General features: G+C 42.1%; 4 protein-coding genes across 4 annotated transcripts in view; 2 read left to right on the forward strand and 2 right to left on the reverse strand.

The window, feature by feature from the left end:
• Positions 1 to 795: 795 nt before the first annotated feature.
• LOC106575786 (ubiquitin-like-conjugating enzyme ATG3) lies at positions 796 to 6706 on the reverse strand. The gene is made up of 12 exons (XM_014152471.2): positions 6503 to 6706; positions 6037 to 6078; positions 5762 to 5811; positions 5345 to 5415; positions 4836 to 4943; positions 4601 to 4650; positions 4389 to 4464; positions 3697 to 3731; positions 3429 to 3584; positions 2200 to 2327; positions 1910 to 1978; positions 796 to 1356 (listed from the first exon to the last, which is right to left on the reverse strand). The coding sequence occupies exons 1-12, from the start codon at positions 6572 to 6574 to the stop codon at positions 1275 to 1277; spliced, it is 939 nt and encodes a 312-aa protein (XP_014007946.1). The 5' UTR covers positions 6575 to 6706; the 3' UTR covers positions 796 to 1274.
• A 5664-nt stretch (positions 6707 to 12370) lies between these two features.
• On the reverse strand, positions 12371 to 18825 carry LOC106575787 (coiled-coil domain-containing protein 80). The gene is made up of 9 exons (XM_045699310.1): positions 18598 to 18825; positions 18403 to 18489; positions 16099 to 18124; positions 15619 to 15775; positions 15397 to 15533; positions 14979 to 15130; positions 14620 to 14723; positions 13214 to 13297; positions 12371 to 13040 (listed from the first exon to the last, which is right to left on the reverse strand). Exons 2-9 carry the CDS (start codon positions 18408 to 18410, stop codon positions 12736 to 12738), a joined length of 2973 nt encoding a protein of 990 aa, XP_045555266.1. The 5' UTR covers positions 18411 to 18489; positions 18598 to 18825; the 3' UTR covers positions 12371 to 12735.
• Positions 18826 to 20649: 1824 nt separating this feature from the next.
• Positions 20650 to 22427, forward strand: LOC106574809 (fas apoptotic inhibitory molecule 1). The gene is made up of 4 exons (XM_014150899.2): positions 20650 to 20955; positions 21064 to 21292; positions 21754 to 21803; positions 21978 to 22427. The coding sequence occupies exons 1-4, from the start codon at positions 20839 to 20841 to the stop codon at positions 22125 to 22127; spliced, it is 546 nt and encodes a 181-aa protein (XP_014006374.1). The 5' UTR covers positions 20650 to 20838; the 3' UTR covers positions 22128 to 22427.
• A 716-nt stretch (positions 22428 to 23143) lies between these two features.
• Positions 23144 to 25930, forward strand: part of agap1 (ArfGAP with GTPase domain, ankyrin repeat and PH domain 1) — a 310237-nt gene continuing 307450 nt past the window's right edge. Inside the window, 1 exon segment of the mRNA XM_045699311.1 lies at positions 23144 to 24256. Coding sequence (XP_045555267.1) covers positions 24094 to 24256 — 163 coding nt within the window. The 5' untranslated portion in view covers positions 23144 to 24093.

The following is a 25930-nucleotide window of genomic DNA, read 5'->3' on the forward strand; positions in this document are numbered from 1 at the left end:
TATAATGCATGATCTCAAGGGCATTCACTCAGTGGTAGGTAGTTTTATAAGGGCATAATGTATACAATCCATCATATCAATAATATTGATGATTTTTCTTGATATAAATGTACATTACTTTAAAATGTTCAGTGTGTTAACACTGAGCTGTTACACAAGGAGTCTGTAGGATCAACAGATAAGAGAAAGGGCCACAACACCTGTCCAGCTGATTGTTGGGAAAAGAAAGTACTCTGGAGTCAGTTACTCAGACATTTTACAGTCAATATTTCAGCATTAATGAGTGAGTTATACATACTGTTAAGAGAAGAGTACTATAGTTAACAATGAATGCACTGTGCAGACCCTTAGCCAAATGTGCAGAAATAAAGTCTTGGTTGGTTTCTGACGTCTTTATATATTTGAGAAGACAGTCAAACTCCTGATGATATAGTGTCTTTGAATAATCTGGTGATACAGGTAACCTTGCATGTCATCACACAAAGAGGTAACGCTCACATATTCATACAACACAATCATCATGACGTCATCTCTACAGGACAAGACAGTGGAACTAGGAGCAGTTGAAAAAAAAAAAAAAACGAAGAGAAGAGCTGGGCAAAGAAAACTCCAAAAGAGGACACCAACCCCACTTACAGGAACCAACGATGGTCCTGGGCCCAATAGACCATGTACACGTCACCATTAAGACAAACTGGCATTGGTCTGAACCAGTAGAGGTCCAAACATTAGTCCAGCACAGTGCATCACACTGAAAAAGCTATAATGCAAAGTGGACAAAAAATATTTGTCTGATTTCTTTCAACAACATTTAATTGGTAAGCATTTGAGAGGACATTAGTGGCACCATTACTATGGTAAAAAAAAAAAAAAGATTTGTGTGGTTATAAAAACAAATGGAGAAAACTTGAAAGCCTATCTGTCAGTGAATTCATGTAAAATAAATATAGTTATCTTTGAATGGTTGTTAATGGCAGAGCTGGGCACTTGCCAAGTACAGAGTGAAAATCTTCCAGACAAAAACACTGAGATCAGTCACCACATAAAGCCATTACATCATTGGGATTATAGCATTACCAACATCTGTATACACCCATCAACCCCTCAGCGATTCAACCTATTCCCACGCAAAGAGGGTCAGAGTACCCAGAATATTCCAAGAGTCATTCCCAGAGACAACATTCCATACCCCACTAACACTGCCAGCCAGAAGACAGATTCCTCCTACACTCAAAGATGTTTGCAAGAGTAGCCTACACCTCTGTAGGATGGAGCTACATGGTGAAGTGCCTTGTGTAGTCGTATTCTATCGTGGGGATGACGGCCTGGACAAACTTCAAGAAAATCAACAGATACCTGAAACATGAAGTTAAGGAATAATGTGTAGGCAAGACTGGAACAGTATTAGCAAGATCACTTGTATTTACAACTCACCTTAGGATACATTGAACTATACCATGGCATTGTTGAATACTCGTTTCACTATAAAGCACAGTATATCAGCACGTTAGAATTCAACTATAGAAATTGAATTCTACAGTGTTTGAGCTGCGTTTGAAAGCAAAAGTCGAATTGAAAACATTGAATTAGATTTTTCATAACAGCAAGCTACGACTGACGCTTTCTTTGTTTGGTTACCAAGGCTGTAGTAATCTAGTAAACTTGCTAGCTACTTCAGTGGATGTTGAAAACATTTCAAGCAGCACATTTGTTAAATTATAGCCATGATATGAAAGTAATAATCAACTCGTTCCCTGGAAATGAATGCAACTCTGGAAAGTAAGTCGTTCATTATTTTCCATAGAACACATAGGCCCATTATCCCTTACATCATGACACATACACTTAAATCACCAAGCTGCATTAAAAACACAACTTTAGCTCAGCTGACAAATCACTTAAAGGATGCATATGAACTCCAAGTTCTCCTCCCCCTTCCGCCACAGTCTCGATTATCCTTTTCATCACTTCAGCATGTCTGGAAAACAGGAAGTGGCAACATTAGTTTACAGGACCATAAGCGCTGCCTCGATGAGTAGTACAGTCGGATCAGGGCCCGTACGCAAAGTTTTTCAGAATAGGAGTTCTGATGTGGGATCAGTTTTAGATTATAATGAATAGAAAGGGGGACCTGATCCCAGATCAGCACTCTTCCGATTTTGAGTTACTGAAAGCATGTTCATGATCGCTTGCTTTTACCTGCAGGGATGCACAGAGCACATGGCCGGGGGTGGTAGGTGGGGGTGGTTTTCGATGGTGACCGTTTTCTTCACATGATCCTGGCTGATGTCCTCGTACATCTGATCCACTGTCAGGGGCTGTCTGTCCTGTAGGAGTGAGAGGAAATGGTAAACAGAGCGTAGAACCCAGGAACTCGGTTTCCCAGGTAAGTCAAAGACATCATTCTTCCTCAGCTGTAAGAACACATCTTGGGATTTACGTCCTCAGTAATATTTACAATGCAATCCAAAAGGACACACAGCAGTATCTAAATGCCAACATGTTTTGTTACTGTGCACATAGGATGCACTTTTTGGTCTACCCTAGAAACCCAGATACACTAAACTGTCTCCGTACTGCTGAGAGCTGGTGTACAAATCAAAAACATTTTATTTGTCACATGCACAGAATACAACCTGACAGTGAATGCTTACTTACAAGCCCTTAACCGACAACGCAGTTGTCGGGTTCACCTAGGGGTCATAAGGGCTGTACCAAAATGTTTGATGTATTAGAATAATTGATTATGCTTATGTTGTATTAATAGAAGGGGTTATAAGACCCTGACAACCACATAAGACCCCTAGACTACAGATTAACAATATATTAATTATAGAGGTTTAGAATTGTTTTCTAGTTCGCTCTCTCTTATAGAGGCCCCTCTGAGAAATGTGTGACTGAGACAGAACTCTGCAGGGGAGTGGAGGAGATAAGACTAGTCAGACATTCCACAATAAATCAACTTTAAGGAGTGGACGTTTACTGCTAAGTTTTTAGATAACACTTAAAGCCTTGTTTATATAGTTTTGTAGGCAAGGTTTTGGTCTCAGGAGTAAAGTAATGACATCAACAGGGCTAGACTTAAGGTTTAAAACAACTTGGGACCTTTTCTTTGATGCAGAACTTACTGGGAAACATGCGCTATGTTCCTGAATGTCAGCTTCTGTCTGCAATTGCATTAACAAAGGTTTTTGAATGATTTAATTAAATATATTGTCATAATGCTAATTTCACCAATGATTGACAAGGACGAAAGGAACGAACCCTAACACAGTTGCGAAAAATATGTGTTAAAAGTATTTACTAAATAAACTGAGGTAAAAAAATAAATAAAATAACAAATAATTAAGGAGCAACAATAAAATAACAGTAGCAAGGCTATATACAGGGGGTACCGGTACAGAGTCAACGTACAGTAAGTGTGTTACCTCATCGTATCCAAATAGCCAGAGTCGAGGAGTCTGATAGTATTTGTCATATGTGATGTAGAGGTCATAGGTTCGAGTCTGCAGGATGTCATCGCTCCCAGCCTCTCCCGTTTTGGATTTAGACAAGTCCACCATTTTACTGGTGTCCAGGGTGGCCTGGAGACATATGGGAGAGAAAAAACTAAAGTGAAAAATGGGGAATAGACACACTTCCTGGAAACGGAAGCAATGTACAATAAAAGTTAGAACAATACTGTTAACTTCTGACCTCATCTGTTTCCAGTAGTCCACTCTCCTCATACTCTGAAAGAACAGAACAAGACAAACAACCATTACATTACTTATTTAACTATGAAAGTCAGTTAAGAACAAATTCTTATTTACAATGACGGCCTACCAAAAGGCCTGCTGCGGGGGCGGGGGTTAAAAATAAAAAAAATAGGACAAAACACACATCACAACTAGTGAAGTATAACCACAGAACAATGAGACATATGTCACCGGACGTATAAATGTGAAGCATCCGCTTGGAGTTTCCTTTCACTACCAAATATGGTAGTGAGAGGAAGCCCAGCGGCCGGGAGTGGGAGAAGACGGAACAAGATGGATTTTGGCCAACATTCTGCTAACTTCTCATCGACTAAACATTTGATCTCAATTAAATGTTCTGTTCCCAAAACTAAAATATGCTACAAACATAATCAAGTAAGTTTTGTATACTTTACCCTTTGCCAAAGTTTTAAAAAAATGGTGTTGTTTAGGAGTGCAAAGCCGAGTTGAGTTACTGCACAAACGCACTTCAGAGTTGGTGTTCCCTAATGGAAATAGGATCTCACTAGCTCGTGCTTGGCTCTGCCCACTATGACTAATTTGTTCCCGTTTGAAACAAAGAGCTATGGTCTATCTTGGTTTAGTTATACAAATCTTTGGTATATTCCTTGAGGAGTAGAGAGTAGACACCTTCCATATCTGCTGCCTCGTCTTCATCATCATCATCATCTCCGTTTCCACTAGCACCAGAGTTCATGTTCATGTCCTTTCAAAACAAAGGAATACAACTATTTTAAGACATCTTCAATGGTATTAATCTAAGGTTGTTAGTTTGAAACATTCATTATCAATGCAGAGTACTAGGATTCAATAACAAAACGTAAATGGTCCATCAAATTTACCTTGTTGTCCAATGAGATTTCTCGTACAGCTTCTGTAACTCCCCCTATACCTAAAATATCAATTTGAAATATAACATTCCTGGACAAACAAACCCAAAAGCTAACTTTATTTATAATGTATTACTGAAACTGCACTCTGCAGCACAGCAATAAATGAAGGTATACTGTTGCACTACAACATAAAAAGACCCTAGAAAATGAACCATTGTCACAGGAAATGTCTAAAGTGTCCAACCTGAGTTGTGGTAGGTGTCGACCCATCCTCCATCTCCGTCATCCTCCTCTATGATAGCTTCCAGTTCATCACAATACTCCATCTGTTTACAGCGCTTGTAGCAGGGAACTGTAGGCACACACACAAAATATGCATTACTACAGCAACAATAAGGACAAGTAACAGTATTGTAGAGAAAGCGCCACTTTAATAAATGGATCACTAGTCACTTTAATAATGCCACTTAAATAATGTTTACATATCTTGCATTACTCATCTCATATGTATATACTGTATTTTACACCGTTTATTGCATCTTGCCTATGCCGCTCGGTCAATGCTCATCCATACATTTATATATTCTTATTCCATTACTTAGATTTGTGTGTATTAGGTAGTTGTTGTGGAATTGTTAGATTACTTGTTAGAACTAGAAGCACAAGCATTTCGCTACACTCGCAATAACATCTGCTAACCATGTGTATGTGACCAATAACATTTAATTTGATTTGAGTTCACACAGTTCTTACCATTGCGAGTCAATAGGAACTGCTTATCCTTGGGTAAATACGGCTTCACCTTCTCCTCTTCCCCAGACACCCTGGAGGGAATAAACATGATGTGACATCTGGGACTACTGTGCTGTCAAAACATCCTACTGTAGTTGATGCTATATTTGGAGACAGCATAACATCCATCCAGAGTAATTACATGCTCATATCAGACTAATTAGATTTGAGAAATTAAGTGCAATTTAGCTGACTACAATATCATGGAGGTGGGATAAAGTCCATTTCAATTCCTGTTAGTTGAACTGGACATCAGAACATGGGCATTTCTTCATAAGAGTGTAATTCAATTTCAGGATTGACTTGGATGGAGCCAACCCATGTCCTGGGGTAGCGTGTACAATATTGAGTATCAATCTTACTCCAACGGACACTCACCATTTCCATGTGGGGCAGTGATGAACAAGGTGATCTCCAGCAGCTACAAACTAATGGAGAGAAAATAGAGATTTAATAGAGAGTTGAAATAGTTTAGACAGATGACAATTACTGTGGGTCGGGGAAAGGGGCTTCCTTTGGAATTATGACAAACTTCTCCAAAATCTCTTTCAGTTGCACTTATTTGCCCAAATGATGAAAGCCTGCATACGTGTGACTTGTTGGGCTTTTTAAAGTGACTCAGTTACAAATGATACGAAAGACAACTTCCTCACCTCTTCTGGAGTGATAACACCAGTCTCCTTGAATTTGGATTCCTATCAGACAAAATAATGAAGTCATATAATTGTGGAGTTGGCAGTTTGGTATATTTAACGTGTGTGACTGCCTGCAAACAGTTTCATTACAGAGGAGGTTAGACACTCCATTCTTAATTGCTTGAAGGTCTTAAACATTGATTGTCACATTTCTCAAATGTGCTTAACTGGAATCATGCGAAGTTAACGTTAACTACATTGACAAGACAGTCATCAACGCCATGAAACTGCTAAATATTTCATATACTGAGATTATACACTGCAATAGGACTGTAAAAAACGAATTGTAGCTACATAATACATGTTGTTGAGAGCACTTGAGGGAAGACTTCCCGATAACGCATGCTAGCATGTTAGCATCTTACGCACCACTGCTGAGTGATAGCAATCTACAGTAGCTAGCGATACAGCTAATTTAGCTTACCTTCAGCACTGGAGTAAAAAACTCGGCTACACCAAGGGCCGTGCCTTTTACAGAATTAATGGCGTTCTGCATGTTAGCTATCAGATCGATCCACGACAGATGTGTGCGTCTTCAAACGCCGAAGGACCGTCGGTTTTCAGTTGTTTTTTCGTCAGCAACAGATCACATGACTTGTCATTTGAGATCCCCTTCCGCTGTTAAAGTCTCGAGAGATTTGTCTGGACGGCTCAAGGGTTGCCTGATCATGACTGGCCCAGGCCCCAAGGGAAAGTTAAATACATTTGAGTTCTTCAATCTGGAATAAGACCTTTATTCAGCATACATACAGGTAACTGCCAAAATGAAGGAAACACCAACATGGTGACCACAAGCCGCCAGAACAGCTTCAATGCGCCATGGCATAGATTCTACAAGTATCTGTTACTCTGTTGGAGGGATGTGACACTATTCCTCCACGAGAAATTCTACAATTTGGCATCTCTCATAAGTGTTCAATTGGGTTGAGATCTGATGACTGAGAAACACACACACCCTTTAAACGCACTATGCTCTTTTGAGCCCCCTATTTCAGTCACTTAGATCTCTTCTTCAAGCCATGGTATAAAAATGACGGGCAACTGGGAATTTGTACACAGGGGAGTGATGAGCTCTACAGCAGACTCGCACAACTCAATCGCTGGTTGGAAACTCTTTTCTGTCCCTCCCAAAATATATTTGTAGATAACTGGCCCTCTTTCTGGGACTCACACACACACAGGACCAAGCCTGGCATGCTCAGGAATGACATACTCTTATTTTAGCTGGAGGTGTGCTCTCATCTTCTCTATCAACATAGACAGGGTTCTAACTCCTCTAGCTCCACAATGAGATAGGGTGCAGGCCAGGCAGTAGTCTGTCAGCCAGCCTGCCAGCTTAGTGTAGTCAGCTTAGATTTTCCCATTCAGACCATGTCTGTGCCTCGATTTAGGTCGGGCAAAACTAAACATGGCGGTGTTCGCATTTGCAATCTCACTGGAATAAAGACCTCCATTCCTGTCATTATTGAAAGATATTGTGATAATACCTCACATCCACAACGGCTCATAGTAATGGCTGGAATGGTATCAAACACATGGAAATGTGTTTGATGTGCTCGATACCATTCCATATATTCCGTTCCGGGCTCGTAGCCATTACTATGAGCCCGTTCTTCCCAATTAAGGTGCCACCGGCCGCCTGTGCTCACATCTCAAAATAGGACTACTTAATGTTAGATCCCTCACTTCCAAGGCAGTCATAGTCAATTAACTAATCACTGATCATAAACTTGATGTGATTGGCCTGACTGAAACATGGCTCAAGCCTGATGAATATACTTGGTTAAATGAGGCCTCTCCTCCTGGTTACACGAGTGACCAGATCTCCACAAAATTGGAAGTCTTCCAACGAGCTTGGAAAGACACAGGGGCGGAAATCCCGGGGGGGGGACGGGGGGGGACACGACCCCCCCATCCTGGGAAAAATATGATTTGTCCCCCCCCAATATATCACTGAAACATAACTATGTAATTTAAATAATATTAATAATACGCAATGAAAGCAATTGTGCTGATTATAGACACTTAATAGCGCGTTTTTAAGTTTCAAAAGATTGCAACCCCCTCACTCTTTGCCTCACAATGGTTTGATCCACTGCCAGTTCCTTAGTTTGCTAGGTAACAGAGAGGTCGTATCTACTGTCTGAAAGGCACTCAATGCACGTAACTGATGTGAGGTTAATCCAGTCAATCGCGCACACACACTAGCTGAATATGCAGAGCTAGCGTGCAAATATTAACTATTAAGCTAGCTAGTACCAATTCCATTTATGTGGCGTCGTCAAAGATGGAATCAGCATGCAGATGATGTAAGTTAGTGCTTCAAAGTCCCTGTGATAAGGTTAGCGATAAACTGAAATCCAAACTGAACAGAACTACACTCTCTTCTACCATTGTCTTAAATATATTTAATGGTCTCGTTGCAAAAGCTAAATTGTCGCAAGTGAACTTTTATTTATTTAATTTCACCTTTATTTAACCCGGGTAGCAAAGATTATAGCAAACACCACTGAAACGGAATTGGTGCTCACTAGCTTTGCAAATTCAGCTATTGTTGGAAGCCAGCCAATATGAAACAAACTATTAAAATTACAAAAGGTTGCAGCATATGTTGTGTAAATGGTGAACTCATACAGCTGTCAACTCTTGTCATTTTAATCCGTTTCACATTTGCTAGCTACCTTTTAGATCGAAGCCCAAATAGAATGATAAAAGATAAGATGATAGAAGACCATCTCCTACTGTAAATAACCTACACACTGTGTGTGTGTGTGTGTGTGTGTAGCCAGCCAGCCAGGTAGAAAAATGGCAGAAAAATAAAAGACGGACATCAGAGTATTTTTCAGTACACCAAAACGCATAGTAAGAACCCTAGTAGCCTAATATCTCAAAGACTAGTTGATAAAATGTTCATAAGAAAGAAATGAAATTCTAATGGAAATGTTTCACAATGATGTCATTAGGCAGAGCAGGCAACAGATGGCACACAGACAGCAGAGTTGGGGACAGATATGCAGGGACAGACTGGCAGAGACAGGGAGTAAGTTTGTTGAGTCTTTGTTTGGCAACATTATGAAAGGTTCTAAATTTTTTTGACTTGTAAAATAGGAACATAATTGGAAAATGCCATGGATACCCCCACTCTCAACTTAAACTGGTGACTGAACTAAGATTTGTTAAACGCAATGGTATTGCTGTTGTGTAGTTTTGGGTACCGGTAGTTAGGAGTACGGCAAACACCTTATTTCTTTGGTTCCTCAATATACATTTACCATATTACAATGTAGGCTATGTGTTACAGCACTACTTTTGGTGTCCCCCTCAGGAATTGCTCTTGAGAAAATTTCAGGTAATTGCCCCCTCCAAAGTTGATATCAGATTTTCGCCCCTGGAAAGACAGTACCGTGCAATATCAAAAAGCCCATAATGCTGCTCGATCAACCTACCTTTACAACCTGAGGAGAATAAAAAACTATTCAAAATAGATTTCTGACACTGTCGCAAAGCTAACTAAAAAGGAATTAATTAACTTCTTTGATGAAAAGATCATGATCATTAAAAAGCAAATTACGGACTCCTGTTTGAATATGCGTATTTCTCCAAAACTCAGTTATACTGAGTCTGCACAGAACTGCCAGGACCTCGGATCAATAGAGACACTCTAGTGTTTTTATCCTGTATATCTCGACACGTCATGGCCTCTAAACCTCCCAGCTGTCTACTGGACCCTATTCCAACTAAACTACTGAAAGAGCTACTTCCTGTGCTTCACCTTCCTATGTTGAACATAATAAATGGCTCCCTATCCTCCTGATGTGTACCAAACTCACTAAAAGTGGCAGTAATAAAGCCTCTCCTGAAAAAGCCAAACCTTGACCTGGAAAATGTAAAGAATTATCGGCTTATATCGAATCTCCCATTCCTCTCAATTATTTTGGAAAAAAGCTGTTTCTCATCAACTCACTTCCTTCCTGAAGACAAATAATGTATACGAAACGCTCCATTCTGGTTTTAGACCCTATCATAGTACTGAGACCACACTTGTAAATGTGGTAAATTACATTTTAATGGCGTCAGACCAAGGCTCTGTGTCTGTCCTCGTGCCCCTAGACTTCAGTGCTGCTTTTGATGCCATTGAGCACCACATTCTTTTGGAGAGATTGGAAACCCAAATTGGTCTACGCGGACGAGTTCATGCCTGGTTTAGATCTTATCTGTTGGAAAAATATCAGTTAGTCTCTGTGGATGGTTTGTCTTCTGACAAATCAATGTTAAGCTTCAGTATTCCTCAAGGTTCAATTTTAGGACCACTATTGTTTTCACTATGCTACCTCTTGGTGATGTCATTTGGAAACACAATGTCAACTGTCACTGCTACGCAGACGACACACAGCTGTACATTTCAATGAAACATGGTGAAGCCCCAAAATTGTACCTCCATATATCAAGTTTATCCATCTTGTCAAAGGGTGATTGGTCGAACAACCCACACCGAAAAGGTCATGAACTTCAAAGTTCTACTTTCCTCATGTCTTGAGTGTTGTTTTTTTTTTAATGTTATTTCTATGTAAAATATTCTGTGACAAGTGTTGTTTTTGTGCTCAATGGTGGATCTTATATATATATATATAACATTTAACATCATTTTACTTATACAAATGACATTATTATACCAAGAGAACAAAGACAAGGCCCACAGTGCGGGTTAAGGCAGATATGGACTAAATGCACTAGTAGTAATGCAGTAGTATGACAGCTGCCATTCAACGGCTCTCCATAGTCCACTCCATTTTAGAATAAGGCTGTAACGTAAAACAATGTGGAAAAAGTCAAGGGGTCTGAATACTTTCAGAACGAGAATAGAATAGAATAGAAGCCTGTGTTTCAGACAGAAGGAAGTAGATGGCGGCAATTATTTTACTTTTAAAATAGACAAAACAGTGATGCTGGATCTAGGTCCAAAGAAACAAAGAGATGTGCTGTTTGATCTGACAATTAATCTCAATGGTTGTACAGTCATCTAAAATAAAACTGTGAAGGACCTCTGCATTACTCTGGACCCTTATCAAAAATATTTAAAAAACATTTTTTTCCATCTTCGTATCTTTGCAAAAATCTGAAACATTTTGTAAAAAAATCATGAAGAAAAGCTAATCCATGCTTTTGTCACTTCAAGATTAGACTACTGAAATGCTCTACTCTCCGGCTACCTGGATAAAGAACGAAATAAATACATCTGCTAGTGCTAAATACGGCTTCTAGAATCTTGACTAGAACCAAAACACTTGATCATATTACTCCAGTGCTGGTCTCTGTTAAGGCTAGGTCTGATTTCAAGGTTTTCCTGCTAACCTACAAAGCATTACATGGACTTGATCCTACCTATCTGTCAGATTTGATCCTGCGGTACAAACCTACATGTACGCTACAGTCACAAGACGCAGGCCTCGTTATTGTTCCTAGAATTTCTAAGCAAACAGCTGGAGGCAGGTCCTTCTCCAATAGAGCTCCATTTTTATGGGATGGTCTGCCGATCCATGTGAGAGATGCAGACTCAGTCTCAACCTTTAAGTCATTACTGAAGACTCATCTCTTCAATAGGTCATATGATTGAGTGTAATCTGGCCCAGGGGTGTGAAGGTGAACGGCAAGGCACTGGAGTGACGAAACCCCCTTGCTGTCTCTGCCTGGCCGGCTCCCCTCTCTCCACTGGATTCTATGCCTCTGACCCTATTACTGGGGCTGAGTCACTGGCTTTGCTAGCCCCTAAGAGGGGTGCATCACAACGTGCCAGGCATTTTTTGGTATACTCGACTTGAGTGAGTAGAGTGACTGATGTCATCTTCCTGTCTGGTTTTGCGCCCCTTTGGGCTCGTGTGGTGGGGGAGATCTTCGTGGGCTATATTTGGTGGTCTGTTGATATCTCTCTGGTGGTGTGGGGGCTCTGATTTGGCAAATTGGGTGGGGTTGAAGAACGATCTGGCCTTAATTGCCCATGTACTCTTATAATCTCCACCGGGCACAGCCAGAAGGGGACTGGCCACCCCTCAGAGCCTGACTCCGCACTAGGTTTCTTCCTAGGTTCTGGCCTTTCTAGGGAGTTTTTCCTAGCCACTGGGTTTCTACATCTGCATTGCCTGCTCTTTTGGGTTTTAGGCTGGGTTTCTGTATAAGCACTTTGTGACAACTGATTGATGATGACTCTAAGCATGATGGGATGTTAATTGCTTAATTAACTCAGGAACCACACCTGTGTGGAAGCACCTGCTTTCAAAACACTTTGTATCCCTCATTTACTCAAGTATTTCCTTTATTTTGGCAGTTACCTGTATATCTACATACAAGATAACAAATATATGCACAACATAAAAGGCAATTGCCAAATGTTTTGAATCTGAAATCTCCATTCTCCCTGTGAAACAAATCATACATTCAATAGACAAAAATGTAATGGAAGAAAAAGTATGTTGCATTTTCATAATCTATTATAGAAAAGTAAATTCTTATAAAAACGTCACAGTTATCAAAATGCAAAAGAAAAGCCTTCATGAAATGCCATTCATACAATGGCTTCATATAGTTCCTGGGACAAGGCCACAACCAGGCCTAAATAGAAAATGGAACACATCCTGAGGGGAACATCCTATTCTCAATCCTTTAGTAACCATATCCACGGTGGTAACCATCCGGGTCTCTGTCATGACCGTAGCCCCCATACTCATCCTCGGGACAGCGCATGCCAAGGGACTGCTGGATAGCCATCTCCTGTCTGCGGAGCTGCATGGAGTCAACCAGATCATATATGATGGACATGGACCACATGGGAGACGGGTACCAGGACTTGACGTTGCCATCTTTCCCCATCAGCAGCATAGAGAAGTACTCTGGGCTGATCTGGAAGTAGTTCCTGATGTCATGCACAAGAGAGGGAGAAACGTCCTCACGTTCCACAGTGGCAGTCCCTGTGACACAAGCAGGGTTGAGGGGTTAACTTTAATTGATTTCATACATTAAGAACAACATAATGTTTAGAAGAGGAATGGAAGAAGAAGAAGACTTAAACCTAAATCAAATCTTCAGTTATATAAGCTCAGGATTTTCCCACCAATATGGTAACAGTAGCTCTGTTTCTTACCGTTGATTGGGTATAGCTCAAGGGTCCCGCCCATATCCTCCATGTCCTTTCCAATCAGCTTCAGCACAGACAAGTGGCGCAGGCCTGAGTAGAGCGAGGTGAAAACACGTCATTTCACATTACACCACTGCACCTCTTATGCTGAATATCAAACCCCTTTCAAACCAAGCCCAAGCGCCTTCCCAAAGACATCTAGTACATGTGAAGGTTTGGATATAGGCGTAAGCAGTGGTTTTAATGTAACTAGGCAAGTCAGTTCAGAACAAATTCTTATTTACAATGATGGCCTACCCCCGGCCAAACCCTAACCCAGACGACACTGGGCCAATTGTGTGCCGCCCTATGGGACTCCCAATCATGGCCTGTTTGATGTCATGTATACAACTGAAGCTCAACGGTCTTGTCCCCAAATCAAATGTTTCTAATTTGCAGATCTTTCATCCCAGTACTATTAATGTCATCCACAGAAAGACTGTGTTGGCAGCTAAACAATAGCCTGTCCTCCCAAACTAAGAACCCTGTTTTTCATCAGTAGATGACCACATTGTCTACAACAGGCTCAAAACCAAATACCAAACATTCTGGCGAGTCTCAAGAGACCTCTATCGTAACCCAGCTTTAGAATGGTGTCCATTTTCTAACCTAAACAATTCAGGCATGTTATAGCTAAAACGCCAACAATTCCCTTCCGTTTGTTTGCATAGCTAATGCAGTTTGTTACATATTTTGCAACAGTTAAAACTCATTGTGACAGACTCTGCAAGCTACAAATAAGTTGACATTCCATGAGATTATCTTCTGTTAATAGTTATGTTAGTAGTTCATTTCAACTCTGAAAAGATATATCATGATGCTTGTACAGCGTGGCTCGTTGGACCAACAGTGACAGACAGTAACAACCAGGGATGAGGACAGTGTGTTTCAGGAGTGGTATTTGAGAGATAACCCTCCCTGCACTCTCTCTATAAGCTTGAGGGAGCGAGCTGGTGAGGGATTCAGGAAATAGGTCTGCTCTTGAAGTAACAGGCAAAAATGATTTGATCATGTTTTATTGCCACATACACCAGATAGGAGCAGTGAAATGTGTTGTTTTACAGGGTCAGTCATAGTAGTACAGCACCACTGGAGCAAATTAGGGTTAAATGCCTTGCTCAAGGGCACATCGACAGATTTTCACCTTGTTGGCTCAGGTATTCGAACGAGCAACCTTTCAGTTACTGGCCCAACGCTTTAACCGCTACGCTACCTGTCACCCTAGCTGACCAAAGTGTGGCCACACATTCTGAACATCTCCGCAAATGGCTGTGACGCAGCCAAGACAAACACTTAAGGGCCCCAGTGAAATCATCAAGAAACGTCTAATGTACCGAACAGGCCTGAGACAACAGTGTGACATCACTACTCACCCAGATTGCAGGCCTGGCTAGTCAGGGCGTAGAGCTGCTGCTGATAGGCCCATTCCTCGTCGTCAGAGGACGAGATCACAAACAGCCTGCGTCTCCAGCGGAACCTAGAAAAATTCAACACAGAACAAACAATGACATCAAATATATACAAACTAAATTCCACAAGCCTTTGAGAAGAACAAAAAGGTTACAAATGCATTTCTTTATTTATTTGCATATATGTTCGACCAGGAGCACACAGGATGTCAGTGTCCGTTTTAGGCAAGTGTATTTGTCAGTTGTGTTGACTTGAAACTGCAGTCACACAGTCTTATATTGCAATTGCATAGTCCTAGATAATAACAAAAGCCCACTAGTACCGTGAGAGGAAGTTCTCCAGGGATTTGGATTTGTCTTCTTTCTTACACGTCACTCCTTGCTTCTTCTGCTGTTCCATCTCCTTGATGCGAGAAGAGAATGTGTCTACGTAGTCAAACACAGCCGTCATGGCGATGGGCACCTCATATTCTTGCTGTGAATGGGGACAGAAAACCATATCACCAATCTATAGACAGAAAAAGTGTTACGGATGATACTGTATCAATTCACTGCAGTAAAATGGAGTTATTGAAGCACTCAACCGACATGATGGATTTTCACTCAGACATAGGACCGAAAGGTTAAACGCTCTTTCATCAAAATAAGGTCTTCCAGGATGCACAATACTAAGCAGCAGTATACAATAATACATTGTAATTATACCGCAGTAAGCTTTATAGGGAAACAAGGCCAACCAACCTTCACTTTCATATCAAAGTCGGTCAGCACCATATAGTAGTCGTCAAATATCAGTCCCAACTCATTCCTCAAGGCTCTGATGAGGGGCTGGTTTGTGAAGTCCTCTTCTTTCATGCCTTTCAGAGGCTGATCCTTCTCTGTAACCACAAACTTGTATTACACTTGTCATCAGAGTAAAATAGAATTGAAAATTAGCAACACAAAGTTCAAAACTTTACTTACCAGCCTGGTAATGGTCCATCTTCATGGTGCCATTGGTCAGAGAGCCAAAGATGGTGATAAGAGAGATTTTTCTGACGCCCAATTCACACACATGCTCCAGATACTCATCTCTCTGCTGCGTGTACATAGGATTCTCCTCGTCTGGAGTACTGATCACCTGGGAGGGAAAGAAAAGTGAGTGTTGTATCATGTATCTATTGTATTCTGTTCTATTGTATTCTGTTCTATTCTGTTCTATTCTATTCTGTTCTATTCTGTTCTGTTCTATTCTGTTCAGTTCTGTTCTAGTCAGTTCTATTCTATTCTGTTCAGTTCTATTCTATTCAGTTCTGTTCTATTCTATTCTGTTCAGTTCTATTCTGTTCAGTTCTATTCTGTTCAGTTCTATTCTATTTAGTTATATTCTGTTCTAGTGTACCAATATGCATGCTTCATATCAGATTTAATCAATACATTTATGTAATACAACAGAATACTCACAAGTAGACGTCGTCTCTTCTCAAAATGACCAAAAAAGGATACTAAGAGGTTTGGCTGTTTTGTGGGGGGCTTCTTGTTGTCTGCTTCTTTCTCCTGGTTAATAACGGCCTTCTTCCCTGGTCTCCTGCCACGATAGAAGCCACCATCACTGTCTTTAGAAGCCTTCAACCTTTTCTTGTCTGCTTTACTCTTTTTGCCTGATTTATCAGCCTTTTTCTTCCTCTCTGCATTGACAGGCCGCTTGACCTTGCTCTTCTTGGGGGAAGCTGTTTCCACCTGTGCATCAGAGTCAACCTTAAGTTCACTGCCCAGCTCTTCCCCACCTTCAGTTGGTTTGTCGTTAGTGAGCTGAGTTGGAGAGGTAACAACTTGTCGGCCATGTTTGGTATCGTCGGTTGTGTCTTCTTCATATTGGTCTCTGTGGGATTCTGTAACGTCATCTATGCCATTTTTGTGGGTCTCTGAGAGGATGTAGGAGGATTCGTCTGTGGTGGGGACCTCTAGGTCCCAGTGTGGTGTTGTCTGGGGGTCCAAGGGCTTCAGAACTGTGGGTTTTGTGGTGGTTGTGGTTCGTCGTGTTGTTGTGGTTGTTGGTTTTGTTGTGGTGGTTGGTTTTGTAGTGGTGGTGGTCGTGGTTGCTTTTGTTGTGGTTGTTGGTTTTGTTGTGGAGGTTACTTTTGTGGTGGTTGTTGGTTTTGTTGTGGAGGTTACTTTTGTGGTGGTTGTTGGTTTTGTTGTGGAGGTTACTTTTGTGGTGGTTGTTGGTTTTGTTGTGGAGGTTACTTTTGTGGTGGTTGTAGTAGTTGTTGGTTGTGTTGTGGTTGTTTTTCTGGTGGTGGTTGTGGTTGAGGTTGGCTTTGCTGTAGTTATGGTCGTGGTTGCTTTTGTTGTTGGTGGTGGTTTTGTTGTGGTGGTTGTGGCTGGCTTTGTTGTAAGTGTGGTTGCCTTTGTGGTCATAGTTGGTTTTGTGGTGGTTGTGGTTGGTCGGGTTGTGGTAACTGTCACAGCCTTTGGTCCTTGAGCTGGTCTCTGCACCCCTTTCCTCACTGGCCCCCTCTCCACTGTAGAGTTCACTCTGACCTCTGACCCCGTGGTCAATACCCCCTGGTCCTGAGACTCAACCACCTGGCCCTCAACACCGGCCGCCTTGCACCTCTGCACGAAGCCCCTCTGCCTGGCCTTCTCCAGCTTGCGCATGTGGGTCTGGTCCATCACCTCGTACATAGCCTCCAGCCTGACCGGGTACGGGTACCTCTCCTCCACCTGGAGGGTCTTCCTCAGGAGAACCATGCCAAACTTCCCCTCCTCCAGCTTCAGGAAGTTCATCAGCCTAGGGATGAGGACCGTATCCAGGGGCTCCTCCGTCACCTGTCCCTTGGCGTTGACCCGCCGCACCTTCCCGCCCCGCTCTCCCTCCTGGTGGAACATCACTATCATCTGCATGTGCCGCTCCGCCATCTGGCAGTAGACGTCCGACTTGAGGAGGGTCATCATCAGGCGATAGTAACCGTCTGAGTCATGTGGGGCGGAGATGACCAGGACCCGGTTCTTCCCAGCGAAGGTGGCCAGGACGTTGAGAGAGCCTGCGCTGCCGGGGACGGTTCGGCCTGGTGTGGACTGAGGCTGAACCGCCACCCCTGTCACTGGTTTACTGTTGTCTTGAGATGTGCCAGTGCCAACCTGGTTTATGGGTTTCTTTGGTTGTTGGGGTATTCTTCTGCTTGGCATCATCCTTCTGCTTGGTGGTCCTTTTCTTCTTCTTGGAGGCTCAGCTTTCTCATCTCTCTGCATTCTGTCACAATGGCTCATTATAGGGGATACATTTATACCACCAGCGGAAGGAGCAATACTGTCAGAGTTCAACACATTTTGTGTTCTGTTAAAAACCCCGCCCTGGAGGGATGTTCGTCGTAAGATTGTCCTTTTGAGGGGTCTCCTGTCAGAGGCCCCTGTGTTCCATACCAGCAACAGCCATAACACACAGAGATGCAGTGTCTGTTTCATTTTTGCAGTGTCAAAGAAAAACCTACAGTGGGTATAAGAAGATCCGTGAGAGAGACATTGCCTGTAGTCCTCTGTCTTTCTGACGTTGTGTCCAGTTTTCAGATGAAATAACTGATCAGTGATTATCCATAAAAGTGCTTTGTTTGAGAATAAAAAAAAATTGTTCAGCAGTAGGTTATGACGTAACTGTTCAGAAAGACAAATGCACAATCTGGGCTGCTTCAATAAAGTAAACACAAACACTTGTCAACATGTGTGCAATAATCCTGCTGAAAGTTTACATGAAAATGCACCAATTACCATTCCATTCTGGTGACAAAAAAGAACTCCCCGACGATAAGAAATATTATGGCAGTCGTCCAATGCCTCCTTTATCAGTTCCTGCAGCTGAAATGACATACATTTCATTTTCTATGTTAATGTAGACAGTGCGACCTCTGCTTACTAGGCGGATACACGTAACGGTTCCATATATTCTGTCTATACAAAACTTACTCCATCGATTGTAACTTTAGAAGCCATTTTCCTCTTTTCTAACTTCTTCAGAAGGAGACAGATTTCTGGAAGTCTCAATGCGTTGTCGGCAAGGAGGGATCTTCTGCCTTCCCCCTTCCAGCGCATCGAGTTACCCGAGGAAATACTATGTAACCACAGACTCCATAAGCGCTCTCTCCCCTCTGAGGACCAACCCAAGACCAAGAAAGAAACGATTTATGCCGCGTTCACGTGCACTTCGGAACGAGAAAACTCGGAAATGTCCGACTTGCTAATTGTTTATAGCTATACACGTGCCGCGTTCAACCAATCAGCAAGTCGAACATTTCCGAGTTTCCTAGTACCGACTAGCATTTGAACGCAGCTTAAGTAGCGTCTCTCACGGCAAGGTTCGACACCGCCCACATGTACACAGAATACAGCACTATAGTTATTCCAACCATATCTGCTCATGAAATAACTTGGCTGCATTTATTTATGTATTACCAATGCAGTCTATATGGATGTCGTTTTAGGTTAACATAATCAGATATGGTAGGCCCAACTATTTTATATTTTATTAGAATAATGTCAATAGAAATACATGATGGGAGTGGAATTGTATTCATATAGATTTTTACAAGCACACTTCATTATTGTTGTTATTAATAGCCAGTAAACTTAAGTTTTGGGAAGTTAGGAAGTTTTATTGAGGGAAACTAGACAAGGTAGTGTTATGCCATCTACTGGCAGGCTTTGCCACAAAGTATGCAATTCTTAGTTTTATTTTATATGTTTTTGTTGTTTTCATTTTACCCCCTTTTTCTTCACAATTTCGTGATATCCAATTGCGATCTTGCCTCACCGCTGCAACTCCCCCAACCGGCTCAGGAGAGGCGAAGGTCGAGTCATGCGCGCTCTTCTGTGATCGTCTGAATATCTTGGTCAATATACCAAATAATGACCGCACTATCAATAATAACCGTAACAGTCAATAACACTGCAATCATATATAAGCTCACTATTTGGCACGCTCCAAATTCAACCAGTGTTATAGCTATTTATTGAAGATTTATAAACTACATTTAAGCTTCTAAACTGCTTACGTCAAGGCTCTTTGTATTACTAATGTTAATAATAGTCCAAGGGATGTTTATATCGCTTTTCAAAGACCCAAAGATGCTTGAAAAAAGACGACAGAAAGATCCTTAATAAAGACGCTTTCTTTATACTGTATGTTTGATCACAAATGTGTGATTCATTTGTTGATTAGTTTGCTAATTGTGTGTGTGATTTATTTAACCTAGGCCTGTCTAACGAAGGTATAGGCATCACCTAGGCCTGTCTTACGAAGGTATAGGCATCACCTAGGCCTGTCTAACGAAGGTATAGGCATCACCTAGGCCTGTCTAAAGAAGGTATATGCATCACCTAGGCCTGTCTAACGAAGGTATAGGCATCACCTAGGCCTGTCTAAAGAAGATATAGGCATCACCTAGGCCTGTCTAAAGAAGGTATAGGCATCACCTAGGCCTGTCTAAAGAAGGTATAGGCATCACCTAGGCCTGTCTAACGAAGGTATAGGCATCACCTAGGCCTGTCTAAAGAAGGTATAGGCATCACCTAGGCCTGTCTAAAGAAGCTATAGGCATCACCTAGGCCTGTCTAAAGAAGGTATAGGCATCACCTAGGCCTGTCTAACGAAGGTATAGGCATCACCTAGGCCTGTCTAAAGAAGGTATAGGCATCACCTAGGCCTGTCTAACGAAGGTATAGGCATCACCTAGGCCTGTCTAAAGAAGGTATAGGCATCACCTAGGCCTGTCTAAAGAAGGTATAGGCATCACCTAGGCCTGTCTAAAGAAGGTATAGGCATCACCTAGGCCTGTCTAAAGAAGATATAGGCATCACCTAGGCCTGTCTAACGAAGGTATAGGCATCACCTAGGCCTGTCTAAAGAAGATATAGTCATTCACTGTAGAAGTCTCACATACAAATTACCTCTGGCAGTAATTGGATTGAAAGAGGTCTTGCAGCAATAAGCCTCTTACAGTATTGCAGTTTGCACTTGTTGCTGAGCAGGCAGAGCAGAGCAGATCCAGGACAGTTTGATGGACACACGGACTAACATTGCTTAATAACTGCCAATAGGATGAGATTTGAACTACAACCTTGGTTTGAAATGAGGATAGCGTCGATGGGACATATATAATCATTTCCAGTTAGGCCTACAGGCTTTATACCCCTGGAAGGTCAGTCAAGATGATGGCCGGAGATGTTGTTGGTATCTGGGAGGTGGCGTTAAGCGATGGGGTTTACAGGATTGAGTTTGAACACGGCACGACGACAGGGAAGAGGGTTGTTTGGATCAATGGACAGGTACATAGGCCCTGAAACGTATTCCTTTTTAAAATCTCTAATGTGTTATTGTTTAGTCAGAGCTATGTACAGAAGGCCTATGGCTGTCTGATTTGCTTTCTTCCTCAGGAGGTGCTCAGAAGAGATTGGATGTTCAAACTGGTTGGAAAGGAGACCTTCACAGTGGGAGGCATGGAAACAAAAGCAACAGTAAACATTGAGGCTATCAGTGGCTTTACCTACGAGTACACCTTGGAGATTGATGGCAAGAGTCTCCAGAAGTTCATAGATAACAGATCCAAAGTCACTAAGACGTGGGTGCTGCAAGTGGATGGTGTTGACTGCAGGATTGTCCTTGGTAAGGCTCAAAAAACCAAAAGGATGTTCTTTCCTATGAGCATTTAGCAATATTTCAGTGTCAATACCAACTACACTGTCTATTCTAAAAAGTCTATAATAACATAGTCAGATGTGTGTAAGGCAACATGCAGATCAGCGCTGTTCTGAGGAGTATAATCTATTTAGGGGAACACTTCTGGGCGGGCTATTTTAAGCCATGCGAGCAACCTGATTGGAAGGGACACTATCCTTTGTAGCCTATAGCAGAAAGATCCATGTGACATGAATAAACAAAGCAGGGAACTCTGTGCTGTGTGATGTTTTGATGCTCTTATGGATGTGTAATGCACACCGGTAAATCATTAACAATCATTCCAATGCACTGCATGGCGCTTCTGTCCTATAGGCCTATGGTGAAAAATATGATGCAAGCAATGCTAATAATATACTAAATTGCTACTGTATGGTTTATTTCAACAGAAAAGGACACGATGGATGTATGGTTCAATGGGCAGAAAATGGAGACAGAGGTACTTTTTCAACATCATATGGAATTGAATGTGAAGTTATTTTACCCATGTATGTTACATACATACATAGGCCAAGGTTCTGGTTTAACATGATTCACTAATGTTTTGGTTCATACTTTAGTCATTCCAGTCCTTTATTGATATTTATGCACCTTCTCTTATTGTCGGCTTTAGGGAGAGTTTGTGGATGACGGAACAGAGACACACTTCACGGTGGCAGACCATGAATGCTGCATCAAGGCTTTGAGCAGTGGGAAGAAGAGAGCTGGCATCGTCCATTACTTAATGGTGGATGGGGAAGCAGTGCCTGGCTGGACAGATTGAAGAGGACCGCTGAACTTTTCAAGTCAGGAATATGAAATGTTGGATATATCCTATGTAAATATAAATGACGAGGCAGCCTCAGGGATGAGTGAGTGGCATTGACCTAAGATATCAATCGACTCAAGGTCTCTGTACTGTTTCTATGTTTTCATAGATGGGATCAATATTTCTATGGTGGAACTAAGGAGTATTATCTTTCTGATAACGAGGTTGTGTATAAATAAGTCAATTAATCAAAATAAATATTTAACATTTCAAATCAATCAATAAAATATAGCAATACATTTTTTAGTTTTGAGTGTAATCATGTATGATCTTTGCTTGTTTATGCAGATGCTACGCTATATTGCACTAATTTGCAAGCCAAATGTATCTCTTCTCAAATATTAATACCATAGAGCTCCATATATATGGCTAAATTAATGTTATATATTGGCATATACTGTACATGTGAGTGAACATTCTTCAAATGCCCTGAGAAACAGATGCGCAGCCTCCGCGCAATAAGTACATTCAAGAACGCGACGCCTCTAAACCAGCCAATGCGTTATATGGTTGCCGCCATAGAGATAGATTGAAAGCGCGTGTGCCCAAATGAACTATCGTGCCCAAATGCCTATTTTAGCATGGGGATCGCCATTGAGGACTTTCACCATTTTAAAGTAGTCAACTGGGTGGGACTTCCTATGTGTTAAGGAAGGATCATACAATTCTATCCAGGTCACCAGGAGGGATCAGCCAATGAATTATACTCCTGAGAAAACATTCCATAAATGCAGCTGGCAATAAATTGCTAACCCTGGCTTTATACCTGTTAAAACAACACACTCCAGGTGGCAGTATGCACCCGTTCAGTTTGTTTGCCAACTCATAGAAGTAGTAGAATAAAAAAATTGACTACTTCAAAATGGAGATGGACGCAATGGCTCTGCCTGTGCTCTCACAGATTCCATTACAGGACAGATACAATGATGCGATGTCTATCTAAGTCTATGGGTTGCAGCAGACGTTTTCCAGTAGGAAACGTTCAGGGAATGACGTCCAATGATACAGACGGGATGGATTTCTACCCAAGAGGAAGGGGAAAGCACCTATGTTTGCCGACAAACTAGAGCAATCTGTTAAATATATATTGCTCTCATAGCAATAAGTAGCCAGATTTTTATTGTGTCTTGGAATTTTTGGCAACTTCATGCGCCCAGTGTTTGGACCAAATCCGGACTGTGGGGGGAGTTTTGCGCCTGCTTTTGCACGCTAAACAATACAACGAACGAGGACTTGGCTGCGCAGAACACACATCCAGCCACGATTAGTAACTATTTAGCTAGTTATGTAGATTGCTTTTGGCAGGTTTGCATGGGTACATAACTACATTGGTTTATTTGCATGTTTGTGAAGAAAAGCTCAAACAGATTGGTCGGTCTAAGGAGAGAATGATAGGGGTTTGAGAAATTCTGAGTTTTGTCCCCGGCTTGGACGTTAGCTACTGCTAGCTACCGAGTTAGCAAATGCCAAAGGGCCTATTTAGCAAGCGTTTTCAAACCTTTCCAGCGTTTGAGAGTTATGACAAGTACTGTACTACAGTCATACCTGTTTGCTAGTATTCATACACACGCTAATATTCGTGAATAGGGTTTTTACTAACACACTCCGTGAGGGACGGAACAAGGATATGGGGAAGCGTTGCTCAGCCGACTCTTCTACTGTCACTCCTCCAGGATTTCGAATCAGGAGAGCCCGGGTCGGTTGTTTGGACTCACGGATAGCCAGCTAGCTACATGGACTCACTGACAAGTAACTGCTGTTTCATTTCAAGCCACATTTGCAGTTTGAATCAAGTAGCTAGCTATCTACAAATTATTTGGCGTGCCTCACCCACAATATTGTGCTGAGGACCACACCACTTGACCAGACCAGTCAACTCGTTACCAGTCGTGAAAGGGCAAGAACAAAAACGACGCGCAAAATGAACTATCAGCAGCACCTTGCAAACTCGGCTGCCATTCGGTCTGAGATCCAGAGGTTCGAATCCGTCCATCCAAACATCTATTCCATATATGAACTGCTGGAGCGCGTGGAAGAGCCCATCCTGCAGAATCAGATTCGCGAACATGTCATCGCCATTGAAGGTAAGGCAGTAGGGGTGCATGTAGCCGTCGGTACATCACCATAACATGTTTTCTTCTGCACTCTCTAATCCTCTCAAATCTGTTTACTGCTGTGGTGTCGACGTGTTGTATCATTTTAATATGGTTACATCAAGGCAGAGCTGCTATACTGTATGAATGAATGAATGTATAGGCCTTGGTTCCCTGATTGTCAATCAACAATCGATTTCTCTATTGAGCTGTTTCAACAAGCACTTAGCCCAGCTGTATGACACTCGCATACAAATCAGTAGCTTATCATTTCAATAAGTTGCATGCAGAACTACTTGATGGGAAGCTCCGATGATCTGCTTTTCCAACTTCTCACACAGCTGGGCAGATGTTGGGCTACCACTATGTACTAGGAGGAGTGACATTCATTATCTCATGACCCCCTTGATAATACATTGTCCTGTTATAATGGCGTCATCATATCGTGACTCATGGCTACTGCTTTGTTACTCTATCGATTGACTGATGAAGTGTCCAACAGTATTGTAGTGAAGGCCTAGTATTGTTGTCGTTGAGAATGGCAACCGGCTTCTCTCATTCCCTGTATAGACTCTGTTCATTTGCATAGAAATGGGTGCTGTGTGGTAGGTAGGGTAGGGAGGTGGGGAGTTGGGGAGGACTTGCCAGACAGCCAGGTGTTGTTGACCCACTTTCCACTGATGTTGGAGCCAGCAGCAAAGAAGAGCAAGCAGAAAGTGTCACACATTGAGTTAACATAGCTGTTAACAACAAAAGGTGATTGCGGTGGGTGTGAGCAGTGTGTGGGTGACTGAGGCAAGGGTTATCCCACCGCCATCACTGACTGTGTGTGTGTGTGTGTGTGTGTGTGTGTGTGTGTGTGTGTGTGTGTGTGTGTGTGTGTGTGTGGTCCTACATGTACCCTCTGGACACAGTGAGGGGAGGGTGGCTACCTGCTGGGACTTGCTCACCAGTACCTGGACCTGTCCTGTCAGAGGTACAAAGGAACTGTCTGGAGTGGGCCTCTCCTGAATGGAGAAACGGAGTGTGGTCTGGGCAGGGATAGATTTCTTTGGTGCTCGAGTGCTGTTGGCACTGGATCAACATTGGCTAGGTTAATGGTTCTGATTGGAGTGTGTGGACTGAGCTGATGTTCTTCTCTCCAGGCTTGGTGGTCAGTAGTAGGAGCTGAGGACTGGTTTGAACAAGATCAGTCACTGTTGGTCTGGGGCTCCGTCAGTACTCCAGAAATATCGCGTTTAACTAACTTGTTGGGAATGGGCTCGTAAGTAAGCATTTTCACTGTAAAGTCTACACCTGTTGTATTCGGCCCATTTGACCTATACACTTTGATATGATTTAGGGCTATATCATATATTCTGAGATGGGACACCGTTTGCTTTTCTCCTGGATGTTTTATTAAGTCCAGTTGTTACCATGTATGCTTGTTTTGTTTACCAAATGGTGTCGGCCATGTGTGCACTGTATCACGTGTTCTGATTATATTGTATATTTGAATTATCTTAGAGAAGGCTAGCTCTGTCACAGTAGCCTGGAACATTCTGACAGAGATTCTACTTCTCTAAACATGTCAGATCACCAAATGCTCTTCTGATGGAGAAACCAGCGTCATGTTTGGAAACATGTGGTTGGATTGTAGATCAGGTTGGTTGGGATTAGAGCCTG

The sequence above is a fragment of the Salmo salar genome, chromosome ssa17 (assembly GCF_905237065.1).
Source record: "Salmo salar chromosome ssa17, Ssal_v3.1, whole genome shotgun sequence".
Lineage (NCBI taxonomy): Eukaryota > Metazoa > Chordata > Actinopteri > Salmoniformes > Salmonidae > Salmo > Salmo salar.